General features: G+C 42.7%; 1 protein-coding gene across 4 annotated transcripts in view; it reads right to left on the reverse strand.

The window, feature by feature from the left end:
* Positions 1 to 20,928, reverse strand: part of LOC134342456 (CSC1-like protein 2) — a 211,216-nt gene that overhangs the window by 10,700 nt on the left and 179,588 nt on the right. For 3 of the 4 annotated variants that reach the window (XM_063040606.1, XM_063040605.1, XM_063040604.1), the window contains 4 exons: positions 10,789 to 10,956; positions 6,439 to 6,554; positions 1,938 to 1,997; positions 164 to 241 (listed from right to left, as the gene is read on the reverse strand). In XM_063040606.1, the coding sequence (XP_062896676.1) occupies positions 164 to 241; positions 1,938 to 1,997; positions 6,439 to 6,554; positions 10,789 to 10,956 (422 nt within the window). The remainder of the gene's footprint in view (positions 1 to 163; positions 242 to 1,937; positions 1,998 to 6,438; positions 6,555 to 10,788; positions 10,957 to 20,928) is intronic. The other variant, XM_063040607.1, reaches the window with a different exon arrangement.

The raw sequence follows: 20,928 nt of genomic DNA on the forward strand, positions 1-20,928 counted from the left end.
AATTACACAAACACTATGATAACATTAGGAGCATAAATCCATATCACAATTCAAAAGCGAGGACCCACAAATGAACTTGACTAAGCAGGTAAAACTGGATTTCTTCCCTGCTGAAAGAGGTAGAGCAATGCAATGACACTGTCGGTGATGAAAGACAACTTACTGTAACCTTTGGTGAGGATGAAGTGCCGTCCCGTTGCCCGTTTGCTTCAGCAGTCCCATCCACTTCACTACGATCAATCTGAAAGTGAGACCAACACCATCTTAATGCACGTCTCTGATCAAACCCAGGCACTGCTGTAAGTGCCTACATCCCTTTCGCACACTCGTGCTTTGTTTGCTGATCTATAAATATTCAATTGAATGTTCCTTGATCCCTAAGAGAAAATTCAACCATAATATCTACAGATCCTTTCATGCTCCTTCCCACCTCTGTTATTTCAGAGTGAGCTCAGGTAAATATTCTCAGTGGGTTAACTGTGGATTATGATTTGGTAAAAAAAAGAAATTATTTCAAGCGTTCAGAGTTGTGCATAATTAATGATCAAATATATTCATGACAGATCAATAACAGCAATGAAGGAATCAAGTGATAAGGAAATGCCTCATGCAACAACAGATTCAAGGGGCTGCATGAACTGCTGATTCTTTTTTGGACGTACGATCTAGGGGAAGTACTCCAACAACTTCCATCGGATGAAAGTGTCAAAGTGTCCACCACTGGAGATCAGCAATCTGCTTTCATAGTTAGGGCAGAGTTTCAACAACAGGGTTGGGTTACATTTATTTTCAATCCCCCTTTGCTTCCTGAAGCTTTGTGGTCCTTGTGCTCTGACAATGGTGCTAGATAAAGAATGCCAGGATATTAGGGGGTGGGGGGTCATGACTGTGCAGCAATTAGCGTGGATGTGTCAGCTCCAGGTAACCCAGGTTTGACCTTGGGTGGTGGTGGGAGAATATGCTGTCAATGGGAATGGTCCTCACTTTTCTCTCATATAAAATATTTAAAATCATGATGAGAAAGTTTAACCAGAGGACATTTGTCCCATATATATGCTGGTCCAAAAATGGAACAACTTAATCCCATTTCTCAGCAATGGCAGTGCAGAAAATACCTGGAGTTACAGCATCCTGACAGTCTGATAGGATAAAGGTATCTGATGAAGACAGCTGGAAGATTTCTCTGGAGAACGTAACCACCTCCTTCGGACCAACAATCAATATCATTTCATTCAGGAATGACTCCAACCATTTTTTTTCTTTGAAAGGCATTAAAGATAGTTGTTTACTTTTTTCCTACATTTCAGTCCAACTAATTTATCTCTGGTTCCACATTCAACCCATGTCCATGTCTCAGTCAGGCTTGTGATGAACTCTGGGACATCATTCTTAACCAAGCCTATGCTGGACAGGTATTGACAAGTAACTGGTGCTTGACTACTGAAATTATTTTAGAAGAGCAATGTGTTGGGATCTAAATTCGCACTATATTTGCTATTGGACCAATGAAAAGTGATTATGGAATAGTATTAACAAGGATCGGCTATGACCGTAATTAATGGTGGAGCAGGACTGAAGGGCCAAAATGGCTGTCTCTTGTTCTTTTTTTCATATACAAGTAGGAAATAAGTGCGCCCAAATTTCGTAAACAGAAATACCAGCGCTTGTATGCTGCATACAGCTCCTTTAATCTGCACAGCTCAACTAAATGTAGGTTAGTTTGTTTCTGGGAAGTCCTGCCAGCATAATAGAGAGCAAATTGAAAGAAACTTTTCCTATAAGAATTCCCCATGTGAAATGGAATGACAGGAAAAAGACCCAACATGCAAAAATCAAGTCAAGGTTTCAAGTTTGATTGTTATACATCATCATGAGCTGCAAGAATGACTTGGTAGAATTAGTCAGAGTTAATTCCCAAACACTGTGGTGAGAATTACCAGTGTCCTGTAACAGGATTCATCCTCGGTACTTATTGCATCTCCTCGAGTGGAGGTTTGCTGAAAATCAATACGGAATATTAAATTATCTGTAATTGGAAAAAAGTTCTAAGGGTCATTTTAAAATTAGTACTAAGAAACTTACTTCCCTCCTCTATTAAAAAGTGACTTCAATCCTGGCTCGCTTACTAGAATCTACATCAGTACAGGACCAGGACCTACAACCAACCACATCTGACATCAATACAAACTAATCCCATCTGCTGGAATGTAGCTTATATCCTTCCACTCCCTGCCTGCTCATATGCCTGTCTAAATGCTGCTGAACTTAACCTCAGTTGTATGCTGGGAAAAAGATAAATACGTGCCAGTGTTTCCACTCCAGTTACCGTTACTCAGCGGAAAGTGGGGTTGAGGCTTATTGCACAAGGACATACCATAAACATCTTCCTTGGTTGTATGTAGAGCCTGATGGCACCCTCATGCTTTGAGATCAGAGTCAGTGAGCATTGGGGTGGTGTCCCAGATGGCAGATAGATGAATCAAGAAGTGCACAATATGCAATTCTTTCAGAGGGAGGTAAATATTGGGGCAGAAGTTTCAATTACTTGAAACCAAGGAGAGAAACAATCAAAATAATATAAATGTTAGGAGTGTATAAGAATACTTGAGGAGTGGATGAATCTCTACAGTAGAGTGCTCCTGATCTACATAGAAACATAGAAAACCTACAGCACAATACAGGCCCTTAGGCCCACAAAGCTGTGCCGAACATGTCCCTAACTTAGAAATTACCTAGCGTTATCTGTAGCCCTCTATATTTCTGAGCTCCATGTACTTGTCCAGGAGTCTCTTAAAAGACCCTATTGTATCCGCCTCCACCACCATTGCTGGCAGCCCATTCTACACACTCTCCACTCTCTGTGTAAAAAAAAACTTACACCTGATATCTCCTCTGTACCTACTTCCAAGCACCTTAAAACTGTGCCCACTTGTGCTAACCATTTCAGCTCTGCGAAAAAGCCTCTGACTATCCACACGATCAATGCCTCTCATCATCTTGTACACATCTATCAGGTCACCTCTCATCCTCCATCACTCCAAGGAAAAAAGGCAGAGTTCACTCAGCCTACTCTCATAAGGCATGCTCCCCAATCCAGGCAACATCCTTGTAAATCTCCTCTGTACCCTTTCTATGGTTTCCACATCCTTCCTGTAGTGAGGCAACCAGAACTGAGCACAGTACTCCAAGTGGGGTCTGACCAGGGTCCTATATAGCTGTAACATTACCTCTCGGCTCCTAAACTCAGTCCTACGGTTGATGAAGGCCAATGCACCATAGCTTTCTTTACTAGAGAGTCAACCTGCGTAGCAGCTTTGAGTGTCCTATGGACTCAGATCCCAAGATCCCTCTGATCTTCCACACTGCCAAGAGTCTTACCATTAATATTATATTCTGTCATCATATTTGACCTACCAAAATGAATCACCTCACACTTAATTGGGTTGAACTCCATTTGCCACTTCTCAGCCCAGTTTTGCATCCTATCAATGTCCCGCTGTAACCTCTGACAGCCCTCCAAACAATCCATAACACCTCCAACCTTTGTGTCATCACATATATTGCAGACTTGAACTTTATGACTTAACAAGTTGCACGGGAGAACAAGTAGGTTCAAGTGGCCTCAACATATCTAGGGTAGAGCAGCTCGAACAGCTCCTCCGATGATTGACATGGCAAATTGTTCAGGGGTTCTCACTGACTCATGTGAAACAAAGGAAGGCAAGGTTATCTGCAGAATTCTAGCCCAACCCAGAATCATTTTATGAAAATGATTAGGAGAAAGAAATGATCCCAACAAATGGAAGGAGATACAACTTCCCTTGACCATCTCCTGCAGACCCTCTAAAGATGTGGAGGTCAATGCTAGCTAAACTATCGACTGGGAACTAATACCAGATGAGAAGGGGAAAATCAAAATCTCCATTGGCTAACTTCAACAGCATTTCAGTGTACATTATGTACTGAATGATGCATTATTCTGTTATTGAGGCAAGTCTGCCTTTAAGGTGGTTTACATGCTACTGGAGTAAACATGCACATTTGTGCATATAACACGGAGGATGTTTGTTTGGCTCATCATCAAACACTAACTAACTTGTACAGATGTTGAAGGCATCCTGACTGGTTGCATCAGGGTCAGGTACGGCTATTCAAATATGCAGGAATGTGAAAAGCTGAAGAGAGTAGTGGACTCTGCCCATGTACTACTGGCACATCTCTCCACACCACTGGTAGTACCTACATGAGGCACTGTCTCAAGAAGGCACCAGCTAACAAAGATCCACACTATCTGGGCCATGCCATCTTTGTGCAGCTACCACTGGCCAGATGGTACAGAGAAGCCTGAGGTCCCACACCACCAGGTTCAAGAAAAGCAACTTCCAGAAGACCACGTGACATGGGAGCAGAATTAGGCCATTCAGCCCATTAACCCTGCTCTGCCATTTCATTATGGCTGATCCAGTTCCCTCTCAACCTCATTTTCCTGCCTTCTCATAACTTTTCATGTCCTGACTAATCAAGAACCTATCGATCTTTGGCCTTAAATGTACCCAGTATTTTGGCCTCCAGGCACCCGTGGCAATAAACTCCACAGATTCACCACCCCCTGGCTAAATAAATTCCCCATCTCTATTCTAAATGGACGGTCCTCTATTTTAAGGTTGCGCCCTCTATTCCATCTGCCACCTCTTTGCCTAGTCTCCTAATCTGTTTATGATCTGCTGCAACTTCTCTGCTTCCTCAACACTACCTGCCTTTCCATCCATCTTCCCTTCAACCATTTGGTTCTTGAACCAAATGGCAAAAACTCTGATCACCACAATTTAGCAACACAATGAACACTGAAATACTTTGTGTTCTAGTTGTGTTTTCTTACAAAAAAATTGTGCATAATTTATGTTTTTCTTGTGAATGCTGCTTATATGATGCTATGTGCCTGTGATGCTTCTGAAATTATGTTTTTCATTGTACCTGTTCATACATGTACTTGTGCGCATGACAATAAACAGCACTTCAACTTTGAACTCCAGAGGAGCAAGGAAGTTGTCAACGTTAATTAGCATAGTTTTCCTGTTTAGCCTACTTAATGAGTGTGAAGGGTACGGGTACGGGTTAGGGTTAGGGTTAGGATGCGAGTATGCGGGCAGTGGGCAAAATATCTCCCTAGTGTTTGTGGATCTCGTACTAGAGATGCAGTATCACTTTACGCTGTCACTTTGTTTTTGGCCCACGTTGTCATCGTCTCAGTCCCCAACTTTCCTTTACTGGGATCTTCCTCCTCTTTAACCTCCATTCTGGAGTTTAAGTTAGAATGGTGGAGTTATTGCCTATGGATAGTGTTTTGGATTTGGGGTCTTTTTTTATAGGGACTGTGTGCTGTGATCCGGGGGTTGTGCGGTAGCTAATTGAGGGGTGTTGTGGAGAGGTACACGCCTGGGGGTAGAGTTAGGTAATGGGGGTAGAGTTAGGTAATGGGGGTTGATGATTCACGGCGAAGGGAGGTGGGTTGGGGTGGCAAATGGCATTGCAGGGTGGGGTTTGCACCTGTAGTAGGGGGGAGGGCTGAAATAGGAGCCTAACTGCTGGTGATAGTGGGTGAATTTGGCCCTTTGATGGGGTGAGGGCTTGGGTTTATGGGGGTGTGTAGCAGGGTTGGAGATGTTACGTTTTAGGGGTTGGGTAAAGGACTGTTACATTAGCCCTTTTGTATGGTGTGGTTTGGGTTATTTGGGTGCTGTCCAGTTTAGTTGGGGTGCACGGTCCATTGGAAGTTATGGTTAGGGTGAATGGTAGGGTTGGGAATGTTTGTGGGGTAGAGGGTAAAGGGCTGTTACATAAGCCCTTCTGTGTGGTGTTATTTGGGTGCTGTCCAGTGTAGTTGGGGTGCGCGGTCCATTGGAAGTTATAGTTATGGTGAATGCTAGGGCTGGGGATGTCTGTGGGGTGGTATGGTGCTGGTGATGTGGGGTGAACCTGGCTCCCGGGTGGGGAGAGGACTAGGGTTTATGGGGGTGTGCTGAAGGGTTGGAGGTGTTAGGTTGAGGTGTATGGCTGGGTAGTGGGGTCACGGGACCTTGCGGTGGTGGGAGGGTTAGGGTTAGGGTTAGAGCACCCAAACCGATGGTGTAGTGGAGTGAACTTGGCCCCCCAGTGGAGAGAGGGCTCAGGTTTATGGGGGTGCATAGGATGGGAGAAGTCGTTATGTTTAGGGATATGGCTGAGGAATGTGCACTCAGGCCTACCCATGGAGGGTGGGAAGAAAAGGAGCATGGGGTCCAGCACTAAGTAGGCCCCTTTGTGGGGGTGTGGCCAGGGTCCACTTGGGCACTGTCTGGTTTAGTTGGGGTTGGGGTTAGGGTTAGGGTTAGCCAGATCAGTAACTGAACATCATTATCAAGGTTGCCAACCATACAAACCAGATGAAAAGTCGCTTACCTTATAGTTATGAGCACTGAGATATTTGAAATGGCCAAAACAGACATGAGAGAGGCAGATAACGATAGTGACCACCAGCACAACAAATGTAAACATGGACGTAGCAGCCAAGAATCCTGAAAATAATGATAAATTATTTAAGGTTATTATAGCGACATAGTGTATCTTCAACAGTGGCACCCTCAACAACAAAGTACTCCAAGTGAAGTCACTGCTGCAAAAGGGGGAAGCAAATACTCGTAGGGATTTTAAGACAAGGATTCAAATTTTTAAAACTTCAAAGCAGTCAGTGATTAGCCAGTTAGGTCAGTGACCATGGGAAAGATGAGAAAACAGATACAAGTGCACTTGGTTATGCTGGAAGCAGATGTCAAACTGCAGTCTTAGTTGAGGAAATAATTTGAACAATTAACAAATTGTTAGCCAGTGCACTTCAGTCTAACAAACTGATTTGTTAGACTTAATTGCACTGTACTTGATATCTGTGGCAGTGATCAGCTATCGCTAGTTAGCTCTGAGATGTGTGAACAAGCAATCCAAGCTGCATGCCAAAATGGACAGAAGCCAAGCACAGAACCACTACTCAGACTTAGCATTACAAGTTCAGGAACAAGAGTGAAAGTGACAAGGTACACTAAACTACATTATGTACCATGTAGAAGAATGGAAAAGATAGAGTGCATTCTTAACACAATGGATTTTTAGCCACAATCTATTAATTGCATGGACACTCTTACTGATGTCGTTCACATATGTGAATGCAACCCTCATTCAAATTTGCAAAGTCCAGACTTCTGAATACATCCATCCACTCAGAAAGATGAAGTCAAGCATGGAAACAGGCCCTTCAGCCCAACTCATCCATGCTAACCAAGATACCCATCTATGCTAGTCCTATTTACCGAAGTTTGGCCCACATCTCTTTAAACCTATATTTTACCTGTCCAATTGTCCATTAAATGGTGTTATATCCTCCTTAACTAATTCCTCTGGCAGCTCATTCCATTTACTCACTACCCTGTGTGTGGAGAAAGTGCTCCTCAGGTCCCTTTTAAAACGCTCCCCTCTCATCTTAAAACTTTGCTCTCAAGTTTTTAATTCCCTTTTACTGGGAATGAGACTGCATTCTCACCTTCAATCTCATGTTTATTTGACCTGGAATTAATTGTGCTTTGCGGAAGAGGGCTGCAAATGTTTGCTACCATTCATTTGGCAAGATACTGCCTACTTCATGCCTAAAAGGGCAGGCTTCAATCTGTAAACTTTGCCCCAGGTCCTCAACTTCTTAAACTGCAGAAATTGTGTTGCTATCTCTTCTATCAATTCCTTTTGGCATCTGGAAAGCATTAATATCAAACTTCTGAATTCTAGACAACATAAAATGGCAGGTTTCTGGGAAATGGAATAATAAGTGGCTGACTGAGGACTGTAGTGGCTTATCATCCAGTCATTGAGGCAGGAGACGGGGTTTAAATAAAAGGAAGGAAGGAAGAGTTTAAGTTTCTGCTGAGTTTTGAATGTGGACCTGTTTCTGGTATCAATCCAATTAGACTAACCAAGGATTTGGGGGTAAAAAAGCATTAGGAGATATTGTGGGTGCAAAACCTTTGAGATGGTCACTCTTATTATTTTGTAAAGACAGTCAGCAATCTGAGAAATCTTGGGGGTTAGAAACTGCGGGAGGAAGGAAAGTAATACCAATATAGACAATTCTTAGAAAAATAGAGGGCTATGGGTAACCCTAGGTAATTTCTAAGGTAAGGACATGTTTGGCACAGCTTTGTGGGCTGAAGGGCCTATATTGTGCTGTAGGTTTTCTATGTTTCTATAATTCCTTCTTTCCCCCCATACCCTCTGGTAAATGTACATTGTACTCCCTCTAAAGCCATCCAGTCAGTCTCCATGTCACAATTCTTTTGTTGCTTCTTACTCCTTAACATCCATGTTTCTCTCTGGCTCCCCATCCGAGCAGGGTGGAAATTGATTTGGCATAAAATTACATACTTCTTTGAGCACCTCCTATGGCTTTACATTATTTAAAGAGATTTGTCCAGTTTACCACACACTGCCAGTCTCATCCCATAAAACGTTGCCTAATAGTTCTATAATTTGACTATATTTTATTGGTCCTTTTGAAACTATGACTTTAAGAGATTTCTACCCCTAGCACAGATTTCAATGGGTGGCAGAGCAGTTAGCATTACTGTCTCATGGCTCCAGAGATCTGCATTAGATCGTGACCTCTGATGCTGTCTGTGTGGGGTTTGCACACTCTGTGACTACCAGATTTTCCTGGTTGTCTCTGTTATCCTCCCATACTCCAAAGTAGTGCAGATAGGTTAATTAACTATTGTAAATGACCCTCAGTGAAGGAAAAGATTCAAAAACAATTAAAGGACACACAAGATTAAGTACATTGCAAGGGTACAGAGAAAAGATGAGGCACAGTTTTTCCTCGGGGTTCCTAGGCTGGAGCCAACATAATTCCAATGGCTTGTTTATGTAAAGAAGTATGTTTTTTTAAAACTAAACCTGGTTCAATATTCATTATTAAACCTCAAATGAACTGTTTTATTATTAACTCTGCGCTAGCTTCTTTGAAGAGCAACCCAATTATTTACATAACTGTAAAGCCACAGTCCCTAGAATAATTTTACTTAAAATTTAAACATTTATAAACAAGGTGATCATTTTAACACGTGCACAAATTACAGTGCCTGTCATGTTGCAGGTTAACATGTCTTAGCCATTAGTACAATAGACAGACTCTAAAGTGAAGAATTCATAATAACCACTATGCTTTTTGTTTAAGGGTGTAAATACAATCACAGGTCCGCCCAGGTTACTATGTACAGTTTGTGCATACAAATGAGAACTTGGGAAGATGGATGGGATGGATTTGCTGGCTGCTGCAGGGCTGCAGGTATCTTTTGCCACGTGGGAAACCAGCTTAAGAACAGTTCACAGGAATGGAACTCTTCTGTAGCCTGGTCAGGACATGTATCAAGAACACAAACTTAACTATATAAGTCACTTCTTTGTCAGTTATAACAACACCTAGCTATTTCTGAAAAAAAAGACAGGGCTGGCACAGTGGTTAGTTCTGCTCCAGCGAGCAGGGTTTGACCCTGATCTCCAATGCTGCATAGAGTTTGCATTTTGTCCCTGTGATCACGTGGGTTTTCTCTAGGTGTTCTAGCTCCCAAAAGTGTATGGATTGGTAAGCTAACTGGCCTCTGGAGTAAGCGAGTGGTAGAACATGGAGGGTGCTGATGAATACGGGACAATACAAGAGACTGGTGCAATGTGATGATTGGTGTGGACTTCATTAGCCAAGGGGTGCTTTGTGCCTTTAACTTCAGGATTTCATATTTTGATACACTGGATGACCAGTATGAAAGGAAGTTCATGTCTTTCAAGCTAGGAAACAGAGTTTATCAGCAATTTGTCAGAGACAAGGTGGCAGTGTAAGTGCAACTCTTTGAATGCAGTTCAGATGGGAATCATCAAATATTCCCATTTAGGACTACTACAGATGAAATCCAGTCACAGCCATGGGAACTTCAGTAAGCAGCATCATTTTAATATGTTTGAAAAATCTATCGACACTCAAAAATCAGCGGATCCCCAACTGCTGACTCGGGTCACGAGTACAGCTCTCCTTTAGGGAAAAGGAAGTGTGATTTAGATTAGATTAGATTCAACTTTATTGTCATTGTGCCAAGTACAGATACAAAGCCAATGAAATGCAGTTAGCATCTGACCAGAAATGCAAAGAATAGTGTTATTTACAAAATAACTGCGAATAAAAAGTAAGTGCCACAGCACACAAATATAAAAGTACTGAGACAGAACAATATGGGCGCAATACTGATTAGCGCTGTGATGTGAGGTTCAGCAGGGTCACAGCCTCAGGGAAGAAGCTCTTCCTGTGCCTGCTGGTGTGGGAGTGGAGGCTCCTGTAGCGCCTACCGGATGGGAAGAGAGAAAAGGAAGTGTGGAAGATGCAATTGAAATGCAGATACCTTAGACCCCTAAATCCTGACTATCCTGCTGGTGAATGTACAGTCTCTGGAAATCAAAATTGAAGACCTCAGGAGCAATTCTGTAGTATGACAGAGACTGCTGTGTATTTTACTTCATGGAAACTTGCTGAACTAGAATGCAGTTGTGCTTGGAAGTGAGAATGAGGCACAGTGTAAGTGGGTGCAAGCAGCAGCTTTGGTATTTGTAAGAAAGGTAGGACCTGTACTTATATTTGCACCTTAGCATTGAAAGCATAGTGGTCAAATGTGCTTGTTATTGTAGATACTTTTGTTTCCGGCTGGTGATGCATGACAATCATCTCACCTGTTCTTACAGTGGAGAAGAAAAGTAGACATAGCAGGCAGAGAATGGGAGCCGCCACCACCTGATTCACTGCACCGGAGTGGATCTTCTTATCCAGTTTAGCAGGCAGGTAAGCATAGTACAGATTGTAACGATCCACCAAATGTTTCAAAAGCATGTACATTAAACCTGATGGTAAAAAAAAACACCTTTGAACATACTATAAAATAACAAATATATAGTCGGTACAACATTACCTTGATTCTGTGTTCTTCTTGCATACAAATCTTTAGTACATAGAAACAGCACAATACAGGCCCTTCGGCCACAAAGCTGTTCCGAACATGTCCTCACCTTAGAAATTACCTAGGGTTACCCACAGCCCTCTATTTTTCTGAGCTCCATGTACCTGACCAGGAGTCTCTTAGAAGACCCTAATGTATCCGTCTCCACCACCGTCTCTGGCAGCCCATTCCACGCACTCACCACTCTCTGCGTAAAAAAAACTTACCCCTGATATCTCCTCTGTACCTACTTCCAAGCATCTTAAAACTGTGCCCTCTAGTGATAACCATTCCATCTCTGAGAAAAGCCTCTGACTATCCACACGATCAATGCCTCTCATCACCTAGCAATGAGGGAATACCTTTTAACAATGAGGGAATATCGAAAGCAGGGAGGCTGGGCAAAGTCTTAGGTATTGGGAGAGCTTAGCAGAGATAGGGGGAAAGATTTTTAGACTTTTAGCAAATGAAAGACTGAGACAGATACAGGTGGGAAAAGAGAGGACTGAGAAAACAGACATGGTGAAGACATGGCGATGAAGTGCTCTGTAGGCAAACACAGCAGTGAAATATAACATCAGGAAAAGACCACCATTTGGCACTTTGAGCTTGCTTTGCCATTTCAGTAAGTCCATGGCTGACCATCCAACTTAACAGCTTTTTCCTTTCAAGCTTCCAGGTCCCATAATTGCTCCAAAGTCCAAATTCAAATTGATCTCAGTTTTAGATGAACAGCTGCTGGGTTGGAAAACTCCAAAGATACAGTACCAGAGTGAAGAAATTTTTCCCCATCTCTGCCTTGTAGGGCCTATCCCATTATCTGTGACCCTGGCTCTGGCACCGCCCCATCCTCCCCATATTTATCCTACTGAGTACTGTAGATTTTTAAAAAAAACTCCAGTGGCAGCCTGGCTATCTCGATCTCTGCTCAGATGACAGGTCTGCTGTCCTAGGAGCCAATCTGGTTGAATGTTCACTGCACTCATGCTAAGCACGTTTAATTTTGTTTCAGTAAAACCATAAATAATACACCAGGTTTACTATTACAAAGCCCTCTGTAATTGAACTAAGGCATCCTTAGTCTCATATCTAATTTCTCCAGCAAAATTACAGTATATCATGCCTTTCTGAATGCCATACCTATTGGCATTTAGTGACCTGTGTACAAGGACACCAAGCTCTTTGAACCTTAAAACTTCCCAGTATCTGATATTTAAAAAAAAAATCTGGATGTTCAGTATTCAAGATTAAAAAGCCAGGATGGGACTGAACTTGGAGGTGAAGTTGTTGGAGTCCTCACTATCTTTTAGGTAGCAGAGGTCACAGGTTTGGGATATGCTGGCCACATACTGTGTCTGCCAAGATAGGTGGGTGCTTCCTGCACTAAAGGAATGCTCCAGTCCACCCTTGCAATAGCAGCAGCTTATTAATGTTAAGCTGAGTGGAGATTTGTTGGAAGTTTATAAAATTATAGGAGGCATAGGTAGAGTAGACAGCCAGTATCTATTTCCTAGGATTGACGTGTAGTACCAGAGGTGAGAGGAGTAAAGTACAAGGGAGAAGGTTGAGGCAAGTTCTTTTTTTAAACAACAGAGTGGCAGAGGCCTGAAATGCACTTCCAAAAGTGGTGGTAGGCCATATAGCACACAAGACTCTTAGATAGGCACATGAAAATGTAGAAAAGGGAGAGATATTTATTTATTTATTGAGATACAGTGCCGAGTAGGCCCTCTGAGCCACATCAGTCAGAAATCCCCCAACTTAATGCTAGCCTAATCACGAGACAATTTACAGTGACAAATCAACCTATCAACTGGCACATCTTTGATCTGCAGGAAGAAACGGGAGCACCCAAAGGAAACCCATGCGGTCATGGTGACAGCATTCAAACTCCTTGCAAGCAGCAGCGGGAATTGAACCCAGGTCACCTGTATTGTGAAGCATTGTGCTAACCTCTACGTTACCATGCTGTCCTACGGTCAATGGTCAATGTGAAGGGAGTACAATGGAAAAGGGAGACCTTGAAGTTCAAGTGCACAATTCGCTGAAAGCAGTGTCACAAGTAGACAGAGTGGCCTTACGCTTTGAAGACTAAATAATAATTCTGTCTCACCCACAGTGGTCAGAGTTCTGAGTATAGGAGTTGTGACATTATGTTGCTATTGTACGAGTTGCTGATGAGTGCGGAAAGAGGGATTAGATTAATTAGAAGTCACCTATTGAATTAGTTTGGCACAACAACAAAGACTTAAAGGTCTGTCAGGTGCTGTACTGCTCTAGGTTTTACGTTACCTGACAAGTGGTAGAATAAATGTGAACCTGAGGTACTGATCATGTGTAGACTAAAAGAATAACACTGCAGGCAGAAGAGGTTGGCTTCTCCTATTTCTCTGACTTAAAAGCCACTTAAATTAAGGCAGGCTACTCTCATTTCATTAGATCAACTTTATTGGGTCTCCCAAAAGAGATCTAGAAGATTATAAGGCCAGCAGGAAGGAGCTTAAGAATGAAATTAGGAGAGCCAGAAAGGGCCATGAGAAGGCCTCGATGGGCAGGATTAACGAAAACCCCAAGGCATTCTACAAGTATGTGAAGATCAAGAGGATAAAATATGACAGAATAGGACCAATCAAGTGTGACAGTGGAAAAGTCTGTACGGAACCGGAGGAATTAGCAGAGGTACTTAATGAATACTTTGCTTCAGTATTCACTACGGAAAAGGATCTGGTGATTGTGGGGTTGACTTACAGTGGACTGAAAAGCTTGAGCATGTAGATATTAAAGAAGAGGACGTGCTGGAGCTTTGGAAAAGCATCAAGTTGGATAAGTCACCGGGACCAGATGAGATGTACCCCACGCTACTGTGAGAGGCCAGGGAGGAGATTGCTGAGCCTCTGGCGATGATCTTTGCATCATCAATGGGGATGAGAGGGGTTCCGGAGGATTGGAGGGTTGTGGATGTTGTTCTCTTATTCAAGAAAGGGAGTAGAGATAGCCCAGGAAATTACAGACCAGTGAGTCTTACTTCAGTGGTTGGTAAGCTGATGGAGAAGATCCTGAGAGGCAGGATTTATGAACATTTGGAGATGCATAATATGATTAGGAATAGTCAGCATGGCTTTGTCAAAGGCAGGTCGTACCTCACGAGCCTGATTGAATTTTTTGAGGATGTGACTAAACACGTTGATGAAGGTAGAGCAGTAGATGTAGTGTACAGTGGCATGCAAAAGTTTGGGCACCCCTGGTCAAAATTTCTGTTACTGTGAATAGCTAAGCAAGTAAAAGTTGAACTGATTTCCAAAATGCATAAAGTTAAAGATTGCAACCAAAAGTTCTATTTTAACTTCATCAGTCCGCAGGACTTGTTTTCAACATGCATCAGGCTCGTTTAGATGTTCCTTTGAACCTTCTGAAGAGAACTTTTTGGCTGCAATGAGCAAAGGTATGTTTGGAGAAAAAAGGGTGCAGAATTACATGAAAAGAACCCCTCTCCAACTGCTAAGCACAGGGGTGGATCAATCATGCTTTGGGCTTGCGTTGCAGCCAGTGGCACGGGGAACATTTACTGGTAGAGGGAAGAATGAATTCAATTAAATACCAGCAAATTCTGGAAGCAAACATCACATCGTCTGTAAAAAAAAAGTCCAAGATGAAAAGAGGATGGCTTCTACAACAGGATAATGAACCTAAACACACCTCAAAATCCGTAATGGACTACCTCAAGAGGTGCAAACTGAAGGTTTTGCCATGGCCCTCACAGTCCCCTGTCCTAAACATCATCGAGAATCTGTGGTTAGACCTCAAAAGAGCAGCGCATACAAGACAGCCCAAGAATCTCACAGAACTAGAAGCCTTTTGCAAGGAAGAATGGGCAAAAATCCCCCAAACAAGAATTGAAAGACTCTTAGCTGGCTACAGGAAGTGTTTACAAGCTGTGATACTTGCCAAATGGGGTGTTACTAAGTACTGCCATGCAGGGTGCCTAAACTTTTGCTTCTGGCCCTTTTCCTTTTTTGTTATTTTAAAACTGTAAAAGATGGAATTAAAGAAATTTTCTTGCTTAAAATATTAAAGAGATGTGTCATCTTTAACTTTATGCCTTCTGGAAATCAGTTCATCTTTTACTCGCTCAGCTATTCACAGTAACAGAAATTTTGACCGGGGTGCCCAAACTTTTGCATGCCACCATATATGGATTTCATGGAGGTCAGTGACCAGTGGTGAGCCTCAGGTATCTGTTCTGGGACCTCTACTTTTCGTGATTTTTATAAATGACCTGGATGAGGAAGTGGAGGGATGGGTTAGTAAATTTGCTGATGACACAAAAGTTGCGGGTGTTGTGGATAATGTGGAGGGCTGTCAGAGGTTACAGTGGAACATTAATAGGATGCAAGAATTGGCATATGGAGTTCAACCCAGATAAGAGTGAGGTTGTTCATTTTGGTAGGTCAAATATGATGGCAGAATATTGTATTAATGGTAAGACTCTTGGCAGCGTGGAGGATCAGAGGGATCTTGGGGCCCGAGTTCATAGGACTCTCAAACCTCTGCGCAGGTTGACTGTGTGGTTACGAAGGCATACGGTGCATTGGCTTTCATCAACTGTGGGATTGAGTTCAAGAGCTGAGAGGTAATGTTACAGCTATATAGAACCCTGGTCAGTCCCCACTTGAGTACTATGCTCAGTTCTGGTCACCTCCCTACAAAAAGGATGTGGAAACCATAGAAAGGGTGCAGAGGAGATTTACAAGGATGTTGCCTGGATTGGTGAACGTGCCTTATGAGAATAGGTTGAGTGAACTCAGCCTTTTCTCCTTGGAGCGACAAAGGATGAGAGGTGACCTGATAGATATGTATACGATGATAAGAGGCATTGATGGTGTGGATAGTCAGAGGCTTTTCCCCCAGGGCTGAAATGACTAGCATGAGAGGGCAGTTTTAAGGTGCTTGGAAGTAGGTACAGAGGAGATGTCAAGGGTAAGTTTTATACAGAGAGTGGTGAGTGCGTGGAATGGGCTGCCAGCGACGGTGATGGAGGCCGATACGACAGGGTACATGGAGCTTAGAAAAATAGAGGACTATGGGTAACCCTAGGTAATTTCTAAGGAAAGGACATGTTTGGCACAGCTTTGTGGGCCGAAGGGCCTGTATTGTGCCGTAGGTTTTCTGTGTTTCTATGTTCCACCATACTTACTAAACAAAGCCCAAAGTGCAATAAATGCATAGGGAGAAGCAGAAATGGTTTGAGATGCATTTCCATAACTTAAAGTCAAAACAGCTTCTATAGGGACTTTCTACAGGGGCACAATTGAGAGCACCCTGACTGGCTGTATCACTGCCTGGTATGGGAATTGTACTTTCCTCAATCGATGGACTCTGCAGAGAGTGGTGCGGACAGCCCAGCGCATCTGTAGATGTGAACTTCCTACTATTCAGGACATTTACGAAGACTGGTGTGTAAAAAGGGCTTGAAGGATCATCAGGGACCCAAGTCACCCCAACCACAAACTGTTCCAGCTGCTAACATGGTACCACGGCATAAAAGCCAGGACCAACAGACACTGGGCTAGCCTCTTCCACCAGGCCATCAGACTGCTTAATTCATGCTGACACAATTGTATTTCTATGTTATATTGACTATGCTGTTGTACATAATATTTATTATAAATTGCACATTTAGATGAAGACAAAGATTTTTACACCTCATGTATATGAAAGATGTAAGTAATAAAGTCAAGTCAATTCAATTCTGGTTATAAATGACAAGAAGATATCGTAATTGGCCTTTCTACAAACACATAATCATAGGTTACCTTTGATGGGGATTTGCTTGAAATGTCTCAATCCAATTAGAAAATGAGAGTTTCAATGAGAAATTTACGAACATGAAATGACAGAATTATTTTATAAACACTGAAAAATGTCTAGTTTCTTTTACAAGGCATCATTGCTAACTTATGTATTTCAAAATTCAATAGAACCAATAAAAATTACTATTGATAATAAGTGTATCAAGTTGAAATATCTCCAGTGTGCATCACAGGTGTTCTTCCTGTTGTGCAGAACTTGCATTATAAACTCCTCAAAGAAGAAGAGAACTGTCACCTCCCAAGCATGTTTTTACCCTTCAGCACTCAGCTTCCTGTTTATACTTAATACCTGAACAGTTGGACATTCAAGCAACATGAGAATTAAAATCCACTAGCAATGATGCAGATGCAAAATGACCTCTCTGGTGAGCAGAATTATTGTTCAGTTTTCACATAGGAATGCTGCACGTTAGGAAAATGTGGTTTCAATCTCTAATCAAGAGAATGTGGACTGTCATTTCAAATGAGATTACAGGTTGTTGAGAATATGGGAAAATTTAAAAAAGGGATTAATGCAGGATTAGTGTAAATGAGTGTTTGATGGTTGGCACAGACTTCGTAGGTTGAATGGCCTGCTCTGATGCTGTATGATGCTACAGTAAATACAAATTAGTGTTCAGCTTTCACCACAGGCTATTTGAACTACTTGACAATACTAGACTACATATACTGGTACCAGTGCACATTAAACCAGCTCTGGTTTAAAATGGTGCTGGTGAGGCACAGCGACGACTTGCTGGAAGCAAACAAAACTATTAGCTACCTTATTAATCACACACTTTCTTAAAAACAATCACTACAATCAATAGCTTGTAACTTCCCTTTTGGAGTTGAGCTTTTGGACTGCCTGTAGAGCCTGGCACTTTAGCAGTGTGAACTGAAGTCTCAACGGTGTGGGACAGTTGCAGTGTGGCGTGTACAGGTCGAATCGAGGTGGCGCAGCTCGTGTCTGAGAGTGGGGAATGAGCCAATGTTTGGAGTAGACTTGGAGGTGATTTGAAGCAGCAGAACCAAGGCAACGGAGAGTTGAGACAGCAGGGCCCAGGCCCAAGAGTGAGGAACAAGCCGTTGTTTGACCGATTTAAGTGCAGGGATAGAATGGAAAGGTCAGCATGGGCCAAATTGAGGCAGTAAGTCCCAGGTCTGAGAGCATATCAAAGTAGCAGTATTCCTTTAATTAGTACAGTAACACAGCAGAAGAGCATCAAAAAGCACTTTGTACAACTGTTTCTAAAGGCCTGGAGAAGATTATAAAGGTGCAGAGGGACAAAACGACAAAGGGAGTAGAAACTGAATTGAAAAGTTATAATATTTAACCAGGAGGATTGCATGCCTATGTACATGGGGCTGACAGGTGAATGGAATTGTGAGAGTCGGGACATGTAGCTGCTCTGTACACTTTAATTATTGAGCCTTGCCCACTGAAGAGATCACGCTGCCCTATAACCCTCTTTGAAAGCTGTCCAGTTACTAGGCTCCCTTCTGCCAAAAAGGATCTGCAAGAATTTCAAACTTAACACACTTACTCATAAACTTCAATCCCAATGAAATACTTACAGCATTAGTGAAAATGCTGATAGGCACTAAGGGACAAGTTCACAAGTAAAACAGTGACTCTCACATGGAGGGGTGAAAAATTTCAATGCTCTTATCGTGAGGGTTATTAAGTCGAGGGAGGGTTTGACATTCAATCATCCAGTGGTGTTTTTCTGCCTCCTAGAGTTTTCCCAGCACCTGCCACGAGGTGCTGACACCTGGATAATATTCTGGTACAGCTCTACAAGCGAACAAGTGTCACCAAGCCAACTAATCAATGAGTGCATTATAACTGGGCAGGATCTTTTGTTCATCTTATTTCCCAGGAGATCCTTCAGGAACCCTGGCCAATTCTTTGCTTGCTCACACAAAAGTATAGCAGCCATTTTAATCTGGGTTGAGGTCAGTTTCTTTAGCAGTGCGGCATTCGCAGTTTCCATGCTCAGTAACAGACCACGTTGTAGGAAGCTTGCAAGTATAAAAAATGAAGTGGAGGATACTATTATGTCAATGCAACCTCCATTGCCTGCACCACAAAGTACCTTTAATTAAATGGGGCCACTAATGCTCTGTAACTAATACACTTTATTGTGCTCACATGCATTCCCTTGAGAGACATTTTGATTAGCTGTAAACTAATAACTGAAAAATTATTTCATTTATAGTTACAATATCGGGAAGCCAATCACGCTCATTACAAGAACCATGTCCTCATTGCATTGACAGTAATATTCCAGGAGAGGTCACTGTGAACCATATGAAAGCATCAAGTGGGAATTGACACTGAAATATTGGTTTATTACTGGCACAAGTATCGAGATATGACAGTCTCCAACCTGACTGCATCGACTTCGATTACTGTAACTTCCAGTAATTTCTCTCCCCACCCCCCCTCCGTTTTACATTCACCATGCTACCTTCCCATTTACCTCTTCTCTTCTCCTCACCTATCACCTCTCGTCCTCCTTCCCTTTCTCCCATGGTCCACTCTCCTCTCCTATGAGATTCCTTCTTTTTCAGCCTTCTACCTTTTCCACCTAACACCTCCCAGCTTCTTACTTCATCCCCCTTCCCTCAGCTTCATCTGTCAATGGCCATCTTGTATTCCTTCCACCACCTCCACCTTCTTAGTCTGGCTCACCCCACTACTTTTCAAGTCGTGATGAAAGGTTTCACCTAACATTGTAAATCAGCAAGTTGTTTGTTATATTTCCCCTCTCAGTGTGAAACGGAGACACCTCTTTTTCCTTTATTAGGGGAAGGGGGGAGGGGGAGGAGGGAGTGGGGGGAAAGTAGAGAACGAACGAGAACGCCCCTGTGGTATGTCAAATACCGGGTGAACGGGTAGTCTTTGGGGTACTGCAAGTTGTGTCTTTACTGATGCTTTGCTGCATGCTTGAGTGCTCGGTGGGGGGTGCCAATGCTTTTTTTTTACTGGTGGGGGAGGGAGAGGGGTTGTTGCTTTGCTGCTGCTTATGCATGGGAGGGGGGAGTTGGGGGGGCTTTGGGGTTCTAACATTTAACTGTCATTCATTCTTTGGGGCACTCTATTTTCATGGATGGTTGCGAAGAAAAAGTATTTCAGGATGTATATTGTATACATTTCTCTGATATTAAATATACCTTTGAAACCTTTGATATGGTGATGGTTAGTCCTTTACATAGATGCTACCCAGACCTTCTGAGTTCTTCCAGCATTTTGGATTTCCAGCATCGGCAGAATTTCTGAGATACAGTGAAAAGCTTTTGTGTTGTCATCCAGACAGCGCCTGACATTATTATTTTTGAGGCAGTGAAAGGAAAACAGGATGTAGAATAGAATGCAGCAGGTAGAGAACAGAAATAAAGGACAAGGGCCACAACAAGGTACTTTGGGAGATCAGGAGCTCATTCTGCTCTAGAGTCTGATAAGTGGGATAGAAGCTGTCCTTGAGCCTGGTGGTTCATGCTCTTAGGCTTCTATATCTTCTGCCTGTCAGGAGGGGGAGGAGAGGGAATGACCAGGGCGGGAGAGGTCCTTGATTATGTTGCCTACTTTTCTGAAATAGTGACAAGTGTAGACAGAGTGGAGGCTGGTATGTGTAATGGACTGGGCTGTACTCACAACTTAACAATTCCTTGTGGCCTTAGGCAGACATTAGCTTTTCTGTTATCCTGCTCTGTACAGTACACAGACTAACACAGACCTTTCCTCCCTTTTTTAAAAAGCAAAGGCAATTGCATCTCGGATAACCCACCCCCTATATGTGTGACATTGGGGGCAATCCAGTGTTCAAACGATGCATCAGGGAAACCCATCGTCCAGATCAGACAAAGTCCCCAAATACTGGAAAACCACATAAGAAGCTCACAAACTCAGATGGTGATTCGACATTGAGGTTGCCCAAACCAAAAGTCACATCTGAAATAAAACACTGAGCAGTTCTAGCACAATCCCAGCATCCAGTATAATGCATAGATGAATGTCAGGC

The sequence above is a fragment of the Mobula hypostoma genome, chromosome 2 (genome assembly GCF_963921235.1).
Source record: "Mobula hypostoma chromosome 2, sMobHyp1.1, whole genome shotgun sequence".
In the NCBI taxonomy this organism is placed as follows: Eukaryota; Metazoa; Chordata; class Chondrichthyes; order Myliobatiformes; family Myliobatidae; genus Mobula; species Mobula hypostoma.